General features: G+C 44.0%; 1 protein-coding gene across 1 annotated transcript in view; it reads right to left on the bottom strand.

The window, feature by feature from the left end:
- PDIA5 (protein disulfide isomerase family A member 5) overlaps nt 1-16569 on the bottom strand; it is a 99167-nt gene extending 82598 nt beyond the window's left edge. The window contains exons 1-3 of the mRNA XM_048309768.1: nt 16486-16569; nt 4769-4895; nt 1669-1756 (exon numbers count right to left, since the gene is read on the bottom strand). Coding sequence (XP_048165725.1) covers nt 1669-1756; nt 4769-4895; nt 16486-16569 — 299 coding nt within the window. The remainder of the gene's footprint in view (nt 1-1668; nt 1757-4768; nt 4896-16485) is intronic.
- Between the last annotated feature and the right edge of the window lie 243 nt (nt 16570-16812).

Genomic DNA, 16812 nt, shown 5'->3' with positions numbered 1-16812 from the left:
TAGGGTTTGATGAATTGAAGTTTATTTTACAGCAAAACCAAACAATACATTTCCCTCCCCATCACCATTCCTTACAAACTCAGGAGCAGAGACTGACCCGTTGAACTAAGTGATAAAACTTCTCTGGATTTCAAACTGAAGTCCTAAACATGGAATCTGTCTTTCTCCAACCCAGAATTAAAATAAACCCTGAAGAGAGTTATTGCTTAGTTGTATTACAGCAGCATTTTGAAGGGCCAGCTGAACAGCCTCATCATCCAGCATTTGTATACAGATGCCACATACACACACACAGAGTAAGCAGTAAGTCCTCCAACACAGAGGTAGCCTAAAACAAAAGACACAAAAAGGTAGCAACCAGTCCATACTCAGAAACTGAAGCCGATTAGAAACTGAAGCCAAGAGGCTGGCTCAGTACCCTATTTGCTAGCCCTCACTGTTGACAACAAAAAATTACTTATCAATGTTTTCGTTAGAAATGAGACAGGTTTTCATGGATTTCAGAGGTATGCCACTGGCTTTTTAGCAGGTGGCAAGTGGTGCAGGCTTCACTGACCTCTGAGGAACAGCCCTGCTTTCTGCCAACAAATGGCTTGGAACTCTGTCCGCACCAGTTGGGCAGAGATGAAAGTGTGTGTGCACTTGGACAAGCCCAGCAGAGTGCAAACAGAAGGCAGAGGCAGAGGACTCCACAGGAGAGATACCTGCCTGGTGGCAGGAGGAGAGCAGGGAAGGTTAACTAACACAAACCCACGTTAACTTGCATTAACCAACGACTTATTCTGGGTCACTGCTTGATGGATGGGGGTTAGTTTCAAAAGTGTAAATTTTAAGGGAGCCACATGATGTGCAGAGCTGACTTACATTCGTGCACAGTGAACATGATGTATGTAATAGTGTGTACAATCTGTTCATACCATGGCAATCCACCCCAACACACAGGTAGGCAGCAAGCTGCTCCTCTGTAGCACAAGAAGAGGAACTTGCCACCCGCAGGCAAAGCTCTCAAAGCTGCAGAGGCACTACAATACACAGGCTAAAACCACAAGCAACATGTTATTGAGTTGACCCACAGCAGAGATTTTCACATCTGCAAAACAGAAAGTACACACCTGTTCACTCCTCCCCACACACACAACCACTTACAAAAACAAGTTTCTCTGCCTTCACATTAAAAATTGCCAGGAACCTATACCAGCACAGAGGAAGGTCTTTAAAAGAAAGCACATTTTATTGAGAAACACAAATGGGTGGATGCTTCAAAACCAAGTAAACAGGCTTACTGCTCACACAACATTTGCTGTCAGAGCAGAATTGCATTGCCCTCCAGCTGAGGCACAACATGTGGGATTCCTCCTCCCCTGGCTTGCGGAAAAAAAGCTTGCACTCTGTGTGTCCCCTATGAAAGGCAGTGTTAGCTGGGCTCTCAGCCTCAGGCTGAAAAACATGCTGTCAGAGAAGTAACAACAGCCATAAGGAAAAAAATTATCCCCCTCCACACAAAGGAAGAGAAGATGGGAAGATACAGGCTCCCTACAGAAGAAACTGCACAGAATTATGTGGGTCCAGTTAAAGACAAAAAGTTTCAGAGCCATCAAAAAAGCTAAGATAGCAATAAAAGCCAGAATGGGAAAGGGAAAATAAGAAGGAAAAGAGCATGACACGTACCCACAGTCTATCCAGCTTATAGTACCTCGTCCTTTCACCTCCTGGGCCACACTGGACAGTAACCTGAGCGAGCTTTCAGCAGCAGCAGCTGGAAGACAAAATTAAATAATAAAACTAAATTAACAACAGCATTACTAGTCCACACAAAACAACACAATGTTGCATTTCTGTGTTCTGAAGCACTCGAAGAACATTTTGTCTCATTTGAAGAAACCAATATAACAGGGATCAGTAAAATCTTCTGTAAACTAGAAGGAAAGCTGGCTGCAGCTGAAGCTGGGTGGCTTTCCTCTACCCCCTTAATCAACACACTGAAATTGGTATTTCCAGACACGCTCCCTGAGCTACATTTATGGAGGTATACTGTGTCCTCTCCTATAGATTTCATCCCCACACTGCCTTTTTCCCCTATGGCTGGGCATGAACCAGTTTGTACCACTGCCTGCTAATTAGAGCAATTTCGTTTAGGACTTTCATCAGCTGTAAGGGCAAGTCATTCAGCATCTCTGCCTCCCTAATTCTACCCCAGCTATACACAGAAAATAACAGACTTTATTCTCCTAACTCTGGGAGATACCCAAACCAACAGTCATGAGCAGTACCCGGAAAAGGTCCTTCCAAGTACTGGCTGTATTACACTCAACAGAGATTTTTATAATGCTGTGCCACATGTGTAGATTTTGCAAAACACCACCATTCCTAAAAGAGTCTTATAAATGGTATTAAAAATAAACAGAAGAGAGAAAAATATAGCAGTACAAGTAAGTATTCATTCCCCCAAAAAACCTAACAGGAACTGCTTCCTTCCTCAATAAACAGAAAATAGAAACCCAAAGCCTCTTCCAGATCTCCACAACTACTCCAAGTAACTGAGTGTAAGAATGGCTATATTGGGTCAGACTGAATGTTTCTGTAGACCAATATCTTGTCTCCAGCATTTGAGGAAGTGAGGGCCTGTAGATGTCAGAGTAGACAAGTAGAGCCAGTGTGTAGGGATACCCCACCAAACCATCTCTAAACCTTCACAGATTTTACCTCGACAATCTCTTGAGCCAGAAACAGCCTCTTTGTATTTGACAGACTTTGCTTGGGCCTGATGCCATCAGAGATACCAACCCACAAACACCAGTTCTCAAGAAACTCTCATACCCCCAATACCCAGAACATGCAATTGCCACTTCTTTCCAACACAGGGACTTAGGACAGGTGGGGGAATTCTCTGCATGTACTTAGAGTGGAACAGTTTGACAAATACACTTTTAAAAATAAGCATTCAGCGACCCACTCATCCCAGCAGACTCAGTAGCTGAGAAGCCCTGGCAGGATACCCAGCTGGTAGGGGGCACTAAACATCCCCTACGAATTGTGACACCTCCCAAAACCAATGAATTTTCTGCTTGCAATAGAAAGTGACAGCTAGTTTGCTCAGATAGGAAGCAAAGCCTTTGTTCCAGCCGTATGACCAGCTGCCAGCCAACATCTCATCACAGCTGGGGGATGTATATCTGGGATTGAAACTGCACCTCCAAATGCCCATCTCTTTTTTCCCCTCTCCTCTTTCTGGGTGACAGCTGAGCAAGAGAATTCTAATTGTGCAAGGATCACTGTTCTAGGAAGAAACATTAATTCCACAGTCAGCTCTGCATGCAGTGCTGTAGACTGCTAAAACCAACCAATTAAATAACAAAAACAGAAAAAAAGAAATCTCCATAACACAGCTTTTGAATAATGCCCATAGGGCAACATTTATTAGATGAGTGTCACAGCTGAAGTGTTCTGGTTGTGCTGCTAAAAATGAAAGCAACCACCACTTAAAATATTAAGCATAAAAAGAAAATTTTCCCTTTAAGAAGCTGAATAATACAGATGTCTTTTTATCTAAAGTGTTCCTTTCAAAAATCAAAAAGCATTAGAAACTCTTTTATGATTTTCACTTTGAACCTGTTACTACAAAACGATTTGACCAAGTTCAAGTGCTCAAAGTTCCCCACTATAGCAAAACACAAGTATTTTAACAAAAAATAAGCCATGTATATAATTTTAACTGTTTCAGAATAAGCATATCTTTAGGAAAAAAAGTTAATTACTCCAGCACCTGCACATCTTTGTCTGAAAAATTCTCTGATACTGAGGGGGAAGGGGGAGAAGGATATTGGTCACCATATACTGCTCCAATTTGAGACACTACGAACCCAGAGCAACTCTACCACCACTGTGTTTAATTGACACAAGACCCTTGCAACAGGTCAGAAAAGGAGGACCCAACACCCAAACAAGGCATTATCTTGTCCTGCCCACCTAGAGGAAGAAGAAGGAAGCAGTAACAAAAACAGTACAGCACTAAGGAAAATTACCTTAGTGACACATTTTATTTCTTGCTGTCCTATGCCTTCCACATTCACAAAAGCATTCTGCACTTGTGTATCGAGTTTAAAGACAGTTTCTTCATTTTCCATGGTGTCACACAAAACACCTCCCAAAAAACCAAGGCAACAAAGGAGAAAAGGTACAGCAGGAGCAGAACAGAGCAAAGGAAGAGCAAACAGGTAAGTAAACAGCCAGAAAGGTGAGTCTGAATGACAGAGGAGACAACAAATAGATTCAAGGGGACAGGTGGCATAATGTGCGATGAGTCATTTTCCATCTTACACATCAGTTCTTTTTTTATTTTGATATTTTGTTAATTAAAGCTGAAAGACAACCACGGGACACTCAAAACTGTCAGAAGCAAAGATGGATTGATTTCAGTACTCTAACTATTCATTAAGCCTTTCAGTGTCACCAGGAAATCGAAACTTGCAAACTACTGTGATAAACACACCAGAAAGCTCTTATTACAGGGAGCCAGTTCTGGAGACAAAGCCAGAATAAAGTACATTTTTGCCAATGTGACAGAGCAATTAGAAGGCTGAATTAAGATGACTCCAATCTTGGAACATCAGGAGCCTCTGAATTAAAACAAAGGACACCAAAGAAGTCCTGAAGGAGCCCTTGAAACTCGCATAGGAGCCCCTTGGTACACACCTTGCTGGGCACAAAGAGCTGTGACATCAAAAAAAAAAAAAAAAGAAAAAGAAAAAGAAAAAAAAAAAGGACTTACCAGATTTGGAATAGAGCACTAGTACGTTATTCCGTGTCCTGAGAAGCTTCTTAAAATCCTTGTGATCACTTATTTTTTCTATGAGTGGAGACACCTTCAATGAGTATGTAAATGTTGGCAAGAATGCCTAGGGAAACAGAGAGCCAGAAACATCAGTCACAAATACAAAGACAACCTGCTTTTGCAAATTGCCATGATGTTTTTTTATAATCTTGAGACATGCTGCCTTAAAGAGGCTATCACATTGATTTGATCAGCAAAACCAAAAGAAAAAATGCCAGACGTGATTTATTGAAACTGGGCCAACACCATTCCTAACAAGTACCCTTAAATGGAAAGATGAACCCAACTACAAGAAATACGGTTTTATTTAAGATGCCACCCCCTTTGAAAGTTTGTTCCATAGTTAGATAATGGGATAACAATTCTTATTCTTAACATTAAATATACTTTCAAAAAGAGAAGCAGCAAATTGCCGCTCTTGTCCCTAGATCTCAGAATATGCTGCAAACGCAATCCAGTACTTTGATACCCTACGGAAGACAGCGAGAGCCATGAAGTTAAAATAACCCACACTGACAGGGAGCAGATGTAGGAAATGAGGACAGAAAATGCAAGTAACCCAGCATCCGCATTACAGCACTAATCACAGCCCTCTCCCACCCACCCTTCCAAAGTGGAGCAGGGCTCATGTTTCTCAGTGCCCACACCGTGTCACACACACAGCAGTGTCTTGTTCAGCTTCCACTGGCCCCATGGAAGACACAGCATTTAATCTCTCTGCATCTCCGTTCTGTATCTACGCAAACAAGTTATTTTCCATTGCATCTTTTGGTCTATTTAAATCACGACAGTTCCAGAGCAGAGCTGGTCCACCATAAAGTAAAACTCCTATCAAATTATGACCATAACCTCAGCTGGGGCCTTTACTGCTTATTCTTACTGCAATAATCTTCAATAATAATAATATAGTAATAATCTTATCCATCAGGCTATGCTGCTTCCCTTCTGCACTGTCTGAATTCGTGCTAATGGAATGATTATGGGAAGCTTAGCTGGAGAAATCATCTAGCTTCCATTCACCTTACAGTAAAACCTTTAACACTTAATTGCTTGGCTAAAAGCTTTAGCTCATTTGCCTAACACGCACAAGAGGTTCAACATTTCCTTAATTACAGAACTGATTTTGATCGTGCCTCACTCCAACCAGGCTGGAAAATGTGTCCACAGTGGACATGAAGAAGTAAAAGGCTTTTCTTGCATCTCATGTATTACATCATGCAGCATTTAAAGGAGGGACTAAGCCAATGAAGTCAGGATACGCAGCCCCAGGCACACACTTCATTTAAATTCAGCTATTTGCAAGCACCATAGTCACTGAGGCACAGAAACAAAACCCTGCACCTACCAAGCAGACTGTAAAAATGCCAGAAGTCCTTACATGTGGAGAAGAGAGGGGCACAAGGGGAATCCTGGGACACACAAGGTAACAGAGAGAAGCTGAGCCGAGACGACCATCATCCTCAAAACAACCAGGACGTTTGAGAACTTAGAAGTTACTAGAAAAGACACCTATAACATAAAGCAGGATTCCAACCACTGGGCTCTGCTGACCAGACGGTCAAATCGTGAGGAGGAAGCGAGCACATTTGTGAGTCAGCCTCTACCTTCAGCATAAATGTCCTTGATGCTTTAATTCAACTGAAAGACTCACATTCTTCTAAATCCAGATGTCCAGAGCTCAGCCTTCCTACTCCAGGCTGATGTATGTGAATCATTTGTGTATTTTCTGAGATGAATACATGGTGTTGCCAATCAAAGCAGGCAAATATAGTTGTGCTAAGTGAGGTGACACAGACATGAAAAGTCCTGCCCAAAACCATCACAATCAGGGGCTGCACGGGAGAAATTAATCCAAATTATGGGCAGATATCTTTATTGCTAAGTACTTTTTAAAAAACTTGTCCCTTCACCTCAGTTTTTGTAACTATTCAAGGGTCTTATAGTTTTATTTATGCCTTGAGTTACAGAAGACAAAAACTAAGCTTAACTGAAACTAAGGCTAAACACAGGGAAAAAGTGAAACTACAGGTTGCTTGTTCAGTTTAAAAAACTGGACTCAATTAAGGATAGTCTAGTCTATGGACTCTCTATCAAAAAGAAGTAATTGGACTAAAAAACCCCACAAAAGCCACTTTCAACATGACACCGAATGATATTGTAAACTTTGTTTACAGTGTTTACCAATAGCTCAGAAGAGGGGTGTTAGAACGACATGATCTTTGAGCTCCCTTCCAACCCACACCATTTCATGGTTTTAAGTACAGACATTCCATGTCTTTTCCGAAAGGCTGTTTTGCCAATTTCAGTGGATTTCCTTTTTTTTTTTCTTCTTTCTTTCCTTATAATGGCAGAGCTGTAAACCTCTTGAAAAATTGGATTCTGAAAACAATGACAGCTTTAACTACTGCCCTGTCGGTGTTGCCACTAACAGAAAACTCTCTGCGCTGGTGGAACAGCAGGTGCTTGGAGGGAGATGCATGTCACATTGCATATATCCACTGCTTCATTGCCCAATTCCTCTCCAGATATCAAATCAATACATGTTACTCATTTTCCTGCAGTTTTACAGCAGTAGCACTCTGTGTTCCTATGGATTAGCCCAAAACCCACCGGGAAAGGCATTGTGCATACAAGCACACCAGTCAGCCCAGCTGAATAAATCATCATCTTCCTTTAGTTAAGATTAATGTTGCAGCCTTTCCTGGTTATAAAACCCAAAAGGTACAAGCCAAAGGCATCTAGTTGGATGGAAATGCCCTGCCTGCACATCTAAGGCAGCCGCAGCAATACTGGGAGGTTATCGGCTGAGCGGAGAATTTCACCGGCTCCAATCCACATTTGCACTATATGATGTTTGCAAACTGATAAGAATTAAGTAGTTCTGCACTCTCCAGCTTTCTCCTGCTGGAATTAATCAAGACCCGACCCTACCCAGGAATAAACGAGAGGCTGGTTTATGGTTACACCTCCAGAAGAACCTCTGCCTTCCCTACCCATTGCCTTCCCAGCTCCACTGAAGACAAGGGATGCCAAGGAGTCAATTCCACCAGATGCCAATCCCAAACACGGGGCTGCTCTGCCCTGCTCTAGAGTCACAGCAGTGATGACTGTACCAGCCCCTACAGCCTCACCAGGGCTACAGCCACCAGTTCTGGCAACAACGTAAAATTAAGAGGATGGGAGAAAAGAATTCTGTGGAAGCAGTTTCGCACTTCTTTTCCACAGAAAACCAAACACATGTTCCTGTACAGCCCATAGGTAAAGCAGCAGTAAAGATGAAACTAATTTGAATATACTGTGCTACATGAATTTAACTGTAAGATATGACTCAGGTAGCTTTACTCCAGACATTTTGCAGGAGAGCTCATTACCCAGGCACTGCCCGATCAAGCACACTGCTTTTTGTTTAAATCCAGGGCACAAGATGAGATGAGCATATATTAAAAGAAGAAGAGGTCAAGAAAGGTGACGGTCCCTCCTGGGCAGGAAGCCTCTTTTCATATGCGTCAGGAAGTGCTACATTCACACATATGGAAATCTATAAATAAGAAACAAGCTAAACTCTCTTGTCACTTAAGCATCCTAAAGCTTTAAAATCTACTCATGACCATCACTGAAAAGTTAAGAAAGGATCCAAGTATTTTTCTCAAGAAGCTGCCCACCTCGGTACCTGCTAAGGTAAAAGGCATAATAGGACTAACATGTACAACCCTTGCCACCCTTGCCAGTTATGGCAATGAGAAACTGCAACAAAACAGAGGAAAGGTCTATTTTATTTCATGCTGTGTTTGCACAGTTGCCTATCATAACAGGTCCTCATCCATGGCTGGCTCAGTGACACAAACGTCACCTGGTGTTCTCAGATGCAGGAAACTTTGGTGGAGACCTTCAAAAAAAGGCAGACTACAAGTGGCAGACTATGAAATGCAAATCTCATAGCAATTCTAGTCTGCAGATTTTCCCCAGCTCAAGATCGCAATATGAATTTATTTTCACAGAATTTTTATGGTGTAGGTGACACATCAGTCATGTGACCGTAGTGTCTGAGATGCATGAAAGACTCTCAAGTAAAACATAAGTGAACCCAAACCCTCAAGAAAGTCAATTCAAAACTGCTGAGACACTGCTATCCAAGTACAAGGTACAAAACCCCCATGTGTTCTAGCTGTCTCTGTTCTTCAAAGTATGTATTTAAATATATGATCTTGCAAACTTGGTGGCAGAAGTCTGATCCGTCAAAAAGGTTTCATTTTCTTTTTTTCCCCCCACTCTCTAGCAATTCCTTGCAGAGCTGCCAAACATATGCATGTGTTAAAGAGCAGTAAACCCTCCACAACCCCCCTCCCTTAGAATTGGTACCCAAGGAATATCTGAGCTTTCAGAAACCCAGAGGCAAAGAGTTACAGGCAGATAACTATTTGCTAATTATACTTCCAGAACTGACACTATTGAAAAATGTGGTCATCCCTCAGGCCGCATTTTCTCAAAATCATCAAGGATCTGAGAAAGCAGAGTTTATTTCTTAAGTTTTTACTCCGGTCTGAATCTCATTTTAATATGAAAAAAGGGACTATCTTTCAAACAGCCACAAGAATGTATTTTCATATTTTACATTTAATATTCAAATTAAATGTGAAAAATGCTTAACTGCTGCTCCCACAGAACCCAGTTCAATTTATGAGTTGTTCCCCACAAAAGCTTTGTGACAGCATGGTCTTTTGCTAAGGATAAGCAGTATATCTGGAGAATTACTTACGTATTTATTTTTCATCAAGGGCAGTGAAAACACAGTTTTAAAAACAAGAAAATAGATCTTCCTTATTTAATTTGATTTCTATCAGAAGAGTAGAATTGTACACTGGACAGAAAAACTATTCCCTATTTCTCCTGTTTCCAGCTCAAGAGCCTGAAATATTGACTTCCCTGGACACAAATAATGCATAAAAAGTATAAATGGATATGCAGCTGAAACAGTGCTTAGGTAGCTGAATCCATATGTCAACATGCAATTTTTATGCGCACACTAACACATGTATAATTAGGCAGCCAATTTGCACACTATTCATCAAGAATAGCTGGGGCTGTGACAACACTGATTCTAGCACAACTGCTGCTTGGCAGGGACACAGCCTTACACTCGACCACAATTTCTAAACTCCACTTCTTCAGCAAGACGTTGACTCTGATTTCTGTCTTAGCTTAGCCACCCACTGGTGTCATTCTCATTTTGGGACAACAGCACTCAACCCACTGTAAATATGATCAATGAGCAACCCTGTGCATATGAAACAGATTGTGTCTGACAAGGCATTTTATGGGAGTCTAGTTGAAGAGGAAACCTGCCTCAAAATTTCAAGCAGTAATGGAGATGACTGAATTTCATTTCATTATTAACTTCTTTAGGAGGGGAGTAGTTCACGTTCTGAACAAGGGTCTTGTCTGCCACAGTAAAATGGGGGGGGGGGGGGGTGTTGGAACAGGCAAGAAATCTCAACAAGAAGACAGAATCTCACCTTTCCTTCTCCATTTAGCTCCCAAAATGAGCCCTGTGATAGACTGTGCGCTTAACTTCAGAAGGCTGACTTGAAGGAACACCTCTGTACTGTGGTGACCGAGGTCTGCAAACCTGCAGATCAGCTGGTGACACAGCCAGGTCCCGTGGTGCAGACACTGTGCATGTACTGACAATACCAGGTCTAAGTCATCTCCAGGCAGGCAGAAGGGAGAAACCGACCCATTGCTTCCTTCCCCGCAATTCCTTCTCACTTAAAACCACAAGATGTTCAAATCCAAAGCCTCCTTGCTTACAAGAATCACAGTTTGACTGCAGATGTTTTATCTTCCTTGTTCATCATACAAACCACTCTTGACCTTGTGCAATAATTGCTTGCTTTTCACTCAGGAGCTCTCCCTCTGCTGCTATTTACATTCAGGGTTGTGCTGCTTTGATCACTGAGCCATTTGTAACAAATGCCTTCCAAGATGGATAGTGATAAGTAGGACAGTCCCCTTTTTTCATTCATGATTAATATCTAAAATAGCTGTGGAAACATTTTAATCAAATCAGATGGGAGGAGACAGGTTAGCTCTGTTACCCAAAGGTAGCTCAAGGAAGCCTGGTAAAAAATTATTATGTGGAGAGGGGAAGAGAAAGGGTAGAAACTCTTGGGTCTCAGACTTCAGGGGTCACAACTGAAGTGGCCACTGCAGCAGTCTCTGCAATCCCGCTGGAATCACAAAACCATCTTCTGCCACTTGCCCCTGCAGGGGTTCTTGAAGTGCAACCTGCTGAGGACTCCCACCACAAAGGCTGCTCGGTGATGTCTGTGACCAACCCGAAAAGCCACCTATGGTCTGAGTCGGGAGCAGTGACTCCCACACCTACAGCAGCATGGGATGGCCAGCTGAGGAGCGCTCCAGCCGCATGGGATGGCCAGCTGAGGAGCGCTCCAGCCGCATGGGATGGCCAGCTGAGGAGCGCTCCAGCAGACACAGGGGAAAATCAACAACTTCTGCACTGCAAGACCTACAGCATTTGAAAACCATGGGTTTGCCCGACAGAATTACATTTGCAGACATGCCCACTGGACACTTCCTGGGTTTTGTTCATTCCCACAAACTCTGTGGAAGAGCACATTCTTACTGCATACGTAATCCAGATCAGTTAACTCTCACCTCAAGCCATTCCAGAAATTAAAAAACTGAAGCACTACTAAAGCACTACGACATTTTGTTGTGGGGGGTCATATCTGTAAAGAGGCAAGTGTCGGATTTTTTGTTTTCAAAGGAAGCAAATTAAAATCTGACACATAGTGTCTTAGTACTCTTTAACTTAGGTTGAAGAATGCTACAAATAAGGCATTCCACTTAACGTGGTGCTTGCTATGTTCACTTTACAAATATAGAAGGTAGCAAAAAATACCATGGAGACGTCAAGATTTGACTAGACTCTACTGTTCATATTGTTCTTAAACAGTGGGGTTTAAGCTACAGGCATAATAGTCTATACTAAAGGATGTTCTTAAGGGCTCTGAGTAGCAATTTAATTGTATGGTTTATCACTGGGTTTCAAAGGCTTTGTGAAGGAAAACCTGTGCAACTATTTACTAATTAACAACTGACTGTAATAGGATCAATTACTAACGTTGACAAAGAACTTTCTCGTTATTCTGAATGTGAAGCTCTCTCTCTTCAAGCCCGGCACTGGCACCATACATATATTAAACAAGCTGTCGATGAAATAATATTTCAAATATCACTTCTGAATGAGCACATTTGACTACAGAAGTTAAGGGCATGAGCACAGCATATGCCACATAATCCCCTACTAAAAATTGGGTTTTCGAGAAGTTTAAAGAAATACCACCTACTCAAGAAGCACGTAGGAGGTACTATAAAAAGAAGACAAAAACACTATTAATGGGATTTACAAGGAAGAGAGGGCAAAAAAATGACACCTAAAAATCTCTAGCACTTTATATGGCACTTGTTATCTTCAAAGCATTGCACAAATGTTAACTAATTAATCCTCACATTTTTCTGCCAGGTGATAGGAGACAAAGCTTAATTTTAATAGTTGGAGCAAGATTCACACAGAAAGGAAGTGATCTGCAAGAGGCGAAAGGAAGGCAGCACCAGAACAAACCAGCACACGGCTGATCCTAGAGCAGCACAACCACACAGCCATGCTGTACCATGTCCTGGAAAGGTGAGGAAGGGTAGAGAAAGAGTCTCTTTGCAGTCACCCAGCAAACAGGCTATATGACTCTAAACCCAAAGACAACAGACAGGATGTCATCAAGACAGTCACAAATTAAATTACCTTTGTTATCTGTGTTCTGCAAGTGCGCAATTCACAGCACCCTCCACCAATGCTACCAGCCACTCACAGCCAGCACAGGGCCAAAACTAAATACTTGCTTTGCTGTCATTTTTTGCCATTCACAAGCATGAAAAGGTGGCAGGAACAAGGTAAACAATATCTTACTTTCAAAGTGACCCTGCCTGCATCAAGAAATTTAAGGCAATGCTAGTTAGCGCAATGCAATTTGCAACCAGAATCAGAGTTTTTCCATTCAGACCTCCAACCACAGCTCTGAAGAAATACCTCACTGCCTCCATTTTACTGAAACAGGGGAATTCAAGGAACTCCATCACCAAAAGGCAAAAGAAGTGGTCAACAACAGAACAAGCACCTCTTCCATCACCAACTGCTCAGGACACCATGAACTCACCCCGGGGCAGAAACACCAGTTCTGATGACCACACCACGCTTGTGTCAACATCCCAGGGCCTCTGAGGTAAACAGGTGCTCGGGCACCAAAATCAATGGACTGAAAACAACCCACCAAAAGGCATGGAGTGGAGTAACAAAGTCAAGGTTTGATTTGGGAAAAGCATCTCAGGAGACAGAGCATAGCCCATGTCACAGTTTCACACACCTGTATTTTGAAGACAGAATGGACAAAGTAGGAATACGAGGGGGGACAGCAAGTAAGGGATTTGTGTCTGCAATATCCTCCCTCTGCCTGGCAGGAAACGGTTTCCAAAGAGGCTCCTGTAGTACAAACAATAAATGGATGGGAAGAGGCACTCCTGAATTCAAGCCCAAATGCCATAATATGAAACAGCACCTGAGCACTGCAGTTGTGAAGCAGTACTCACACCCTGCCTGCAAACTCACCAGAGGCAAAGCCACTGCTGCCACACTGCAGGGCTACCTGCAACACAGAGGGAATCATGCCCAAGTCCTCCCTGCATGCCTGGATTCACAAGTCAGTGTCAGTGCTCACTAGTGCATTCCCGTGACCCTACTGGCAAGGATTAAAGAAGTACTTGAGGAGCTGGAAGCCTGAAATGTTCCTTTCAAGCCCTTCTTTGAAGGCACTGGGTTTGAGGGGCACCAGGTCACAAAGTCTGCTTCCCAGCAGCGCTCAGTCAGCCGGACTCTTGACTCAGTTTCTCTGTCATTAAGCCAACACTCGGAAGACAAACTGATCTTTGCCACACTGGCATGAGATAACATTCATCGGTGTTTGCAAAGCAAACGGACCCAGATGCGCAATCCTGTTGGAAGCAGTGGCTGTCTTCTGCTAGGGAAAGCACAGCACCTGATGCATCAGAAGAAATGCTAATCCACCTTCATGTGAAACCCCTTCCCAGTGCCTTGAACAGTAAATTCTGCCCTTTGAGCATGAAATACAGTCAACCACTTGATAAATCACACAGGGAACCCACAACTTCCCCATGGCTTTCCAACTCATTCAAGAAATAAAACTTTACAGCAGACAGCAATCACTCCATCTTCCTCATATGTGTATCACACATCCACAGTGATGCTGCAGGTAACAAATTAACATCTTGCATTAGAAGATACTGAAATGTTTTCTTCATCCAGCTTTGTAGGTTCCCTTTTACATAGTAGGAAGTCTTACAGAGATAAGGATTTCAATTCTCGAAAGCTACCTCTAATTTTGGGTCAAAAAATGAGCCCTATTTTTCAGAAGTGCTATGCATGCACAACTCTAGCTGCTGTTCCAGGTGCACTGCAAGTACTCAGCACTTCCAGAAAAACAAACAAACAAACAAAAAACCCAAGAAACCAAAACACATTTGGGTACATGAAAAAGGACTGGCTGGAAGGAAAAAATGTTTCTTGTTGACCTACCAAGCAGCTGGTATTACCTTCGCTTTAACTTTACACACTGAGAACCACCTGATTTAATAGCCCCACATCACCTCAAAAAAAAAAATTAAAAGCAGGTTTTGCTATGTCACAGCTGTAGGCTAGTTTTCCAATCCTGGAGTACAGCGAGTTACATATTTCAAGATGAAAAATCACACCTTCAAGTGCAAGATAATGCAAATTGGAAGAAATAATTTAAACTACTTGTATACAGCAAAGGGGAAAGAATTAGCTGAATCAACAGCTCAGCGAAGACATCTGCTCAGCATGCAGCATCACAGAGCAAATAAAATGCTGTGGCAAATTAAGAAAGGTAAGAAAGAATAATGTGGATAAATAAAAATGGCTTTGTATAATTTCACTGACAACAGCAGGCCCCCTCTGCTCATCTCAAAGACACCAGCTCTGCAACACAAAATGTCAAAGAGGGTAACTAGAACAATTAGGAACAACAGATTTATATGAAGAAAGATGGGGAAAAAATCTTGTTAATCTACAAAGAAAAATCACAGGAAAATATTTACATTAACATAAAATGAATGTTACAGTATGAGAAGGTCTGACAGTCACAGTGGATATAGTAGGAAACACCAGAAATAACTCCATGTGCTTAGCTATTTTGAAGGGAGGGAAAATTCAGTCCAATTGTAACTCCACTTGGTCCATAGTATATGCTCTATCTGAGGAATGCACTGCCACAAGTATCACTGAGAAAACTACTGCGTATATTAAAGATGAGCCACAGATGAAAAAAAATCCACACTAAGACCTCTTCAGCATTTAGGGAGAGTTCAGCGTGACTTCAGTTTCACTTGAAATCAATAAAGTGCAGATAGAAGAGGTCTGCAATTCTAGACCAAGCTTAAAACAAAGCAAAAACTGTTCAGAATGCACAGCATTTCTTTTCTCTCCTGGATGAGCCAACAGCTATGGCCCTGCCAGGGGCAAAAGGCTACATCAGACAGGGCCGAATCTTTCTGTCCCACAAAGGCAATTCTAATATTAGTACAGAATAAGCACAGGGCAATTAGCAATTCCACACTTGATTTGTATGAATTAGATGAGCGCTCCCCGGTCATGCATTTCCAAATACATTTCAGATCACTCGTGCATAAAAAAATTAACGTAATTTTTTATTATTAACTCCATTTGTCCGGGCAGAAGGATGAACTGTAGTTCATGTCAATAAAGTGAATAAAGTAGCGCTTTAAAGCGTGCCTTCACCAATCTTTTAAGCTATTTATGCTAAATGCTGTGGATTAAAAAAAAAAAAAAAGAAAAATCAGACTTTAAAATATTGCTGGAAGTCTAGGGGCCTCCCTGAGGTGAGCAGTGCGCTACTCAGTGTAATGTCAACGAAGCACACCCCGGCACTCCGGAGCGCACCGGGATGGACAGCGCCACATGCGAGGGGCGCAGGGGCGGCAGTGCCCGGGGCGGGGGTGCCGCACACAGGTGCACAAAGCCGAGCGCGGCAGCTCCGCTGCGGAACGGCCACCGCCGGGGGAAATCCTCTGGAAACCCTCTGCTGCCGCACCGCTTCTCACACGAAACTTGGGACCGAAGCGCCGGCGGTCGGAGCCCCGGGGGCCGGGGCAGGCGGAGACCCCAGCCCGCAGCCGCTCGGGGAGCCACCGCCGCACGCCGGGGTGCGCTTTCTCCGGGTGGTGCTCTGGGAGACAGAGAGAAAAGGAAAGGGGAAGCAAGAGAGCAGCTCAGGGGCTGAGCGCTGGGAAGACACCCGGGAGGAGCGCTGCCGGCGCCCGGCCATGCCGGGCTGTGCCGAGCAGAGCCGAGCCCACCCGCGCCGGCGGCGGGTGCGGGCGGCGGGGAAGGCGCCGCGCCCGGTCCCGGGGGCCCGTCCCGCTCCCAACTTTCGCCCAACTCCGCCGGCCGCACCGCGCCCCCGCCCCGGCCCGGGTACTGTGGGCACCCCGCGCCGCCCCCGCCGCCCCCCACCGCCACTCACCGCCAGGCCGAGCAGCAGCAGAGGGAGCGGCGGGAGCCGCCCGCGGCGCCGCGCAGCCCCCGCGCCCTGCCCCAGCACTGCCATCCCGCCGCCGCGCCGGACCCGCTCCGGACCCGCCGCCGCTGCGGCTGCTGCCACGTCTGGCGGCGCAGGCGCGCTCGCCGCCACCGCCCGCCCGCGCCGCGGCATGACGGGGGCTGTAGTCCGGCCCGCGCCGGGGATGCTCATCCCCGCGAGGGACGGGGCAGCTCCCACAGCCAGCCCGCGCATGGAAATAAACGCCCAACCCCCGCCGAAGTGCTGCCGGCAATCACACAGCAATCCCCG

Source organism: Corvus hawaiiensis, chromosome 7 (assembly GCF_020740725.1).
Source record: "Corvus hawaiiensis isolate bCorHaw1 chromosome 7, bCorHaw1.pri.cur, whole genome shotgun sequence".
Classification (NCBI taxonomy): Eukaryota; Metazoa; Chordata; class Aves; order Passeriformes; family Corvidae; genus Corvus; species Corvus hawaiiensis.
Note: the sequence above shows the minus strand (reverse complement) of the source record. Positions and strands in the feature narration are given on the sequence as shown.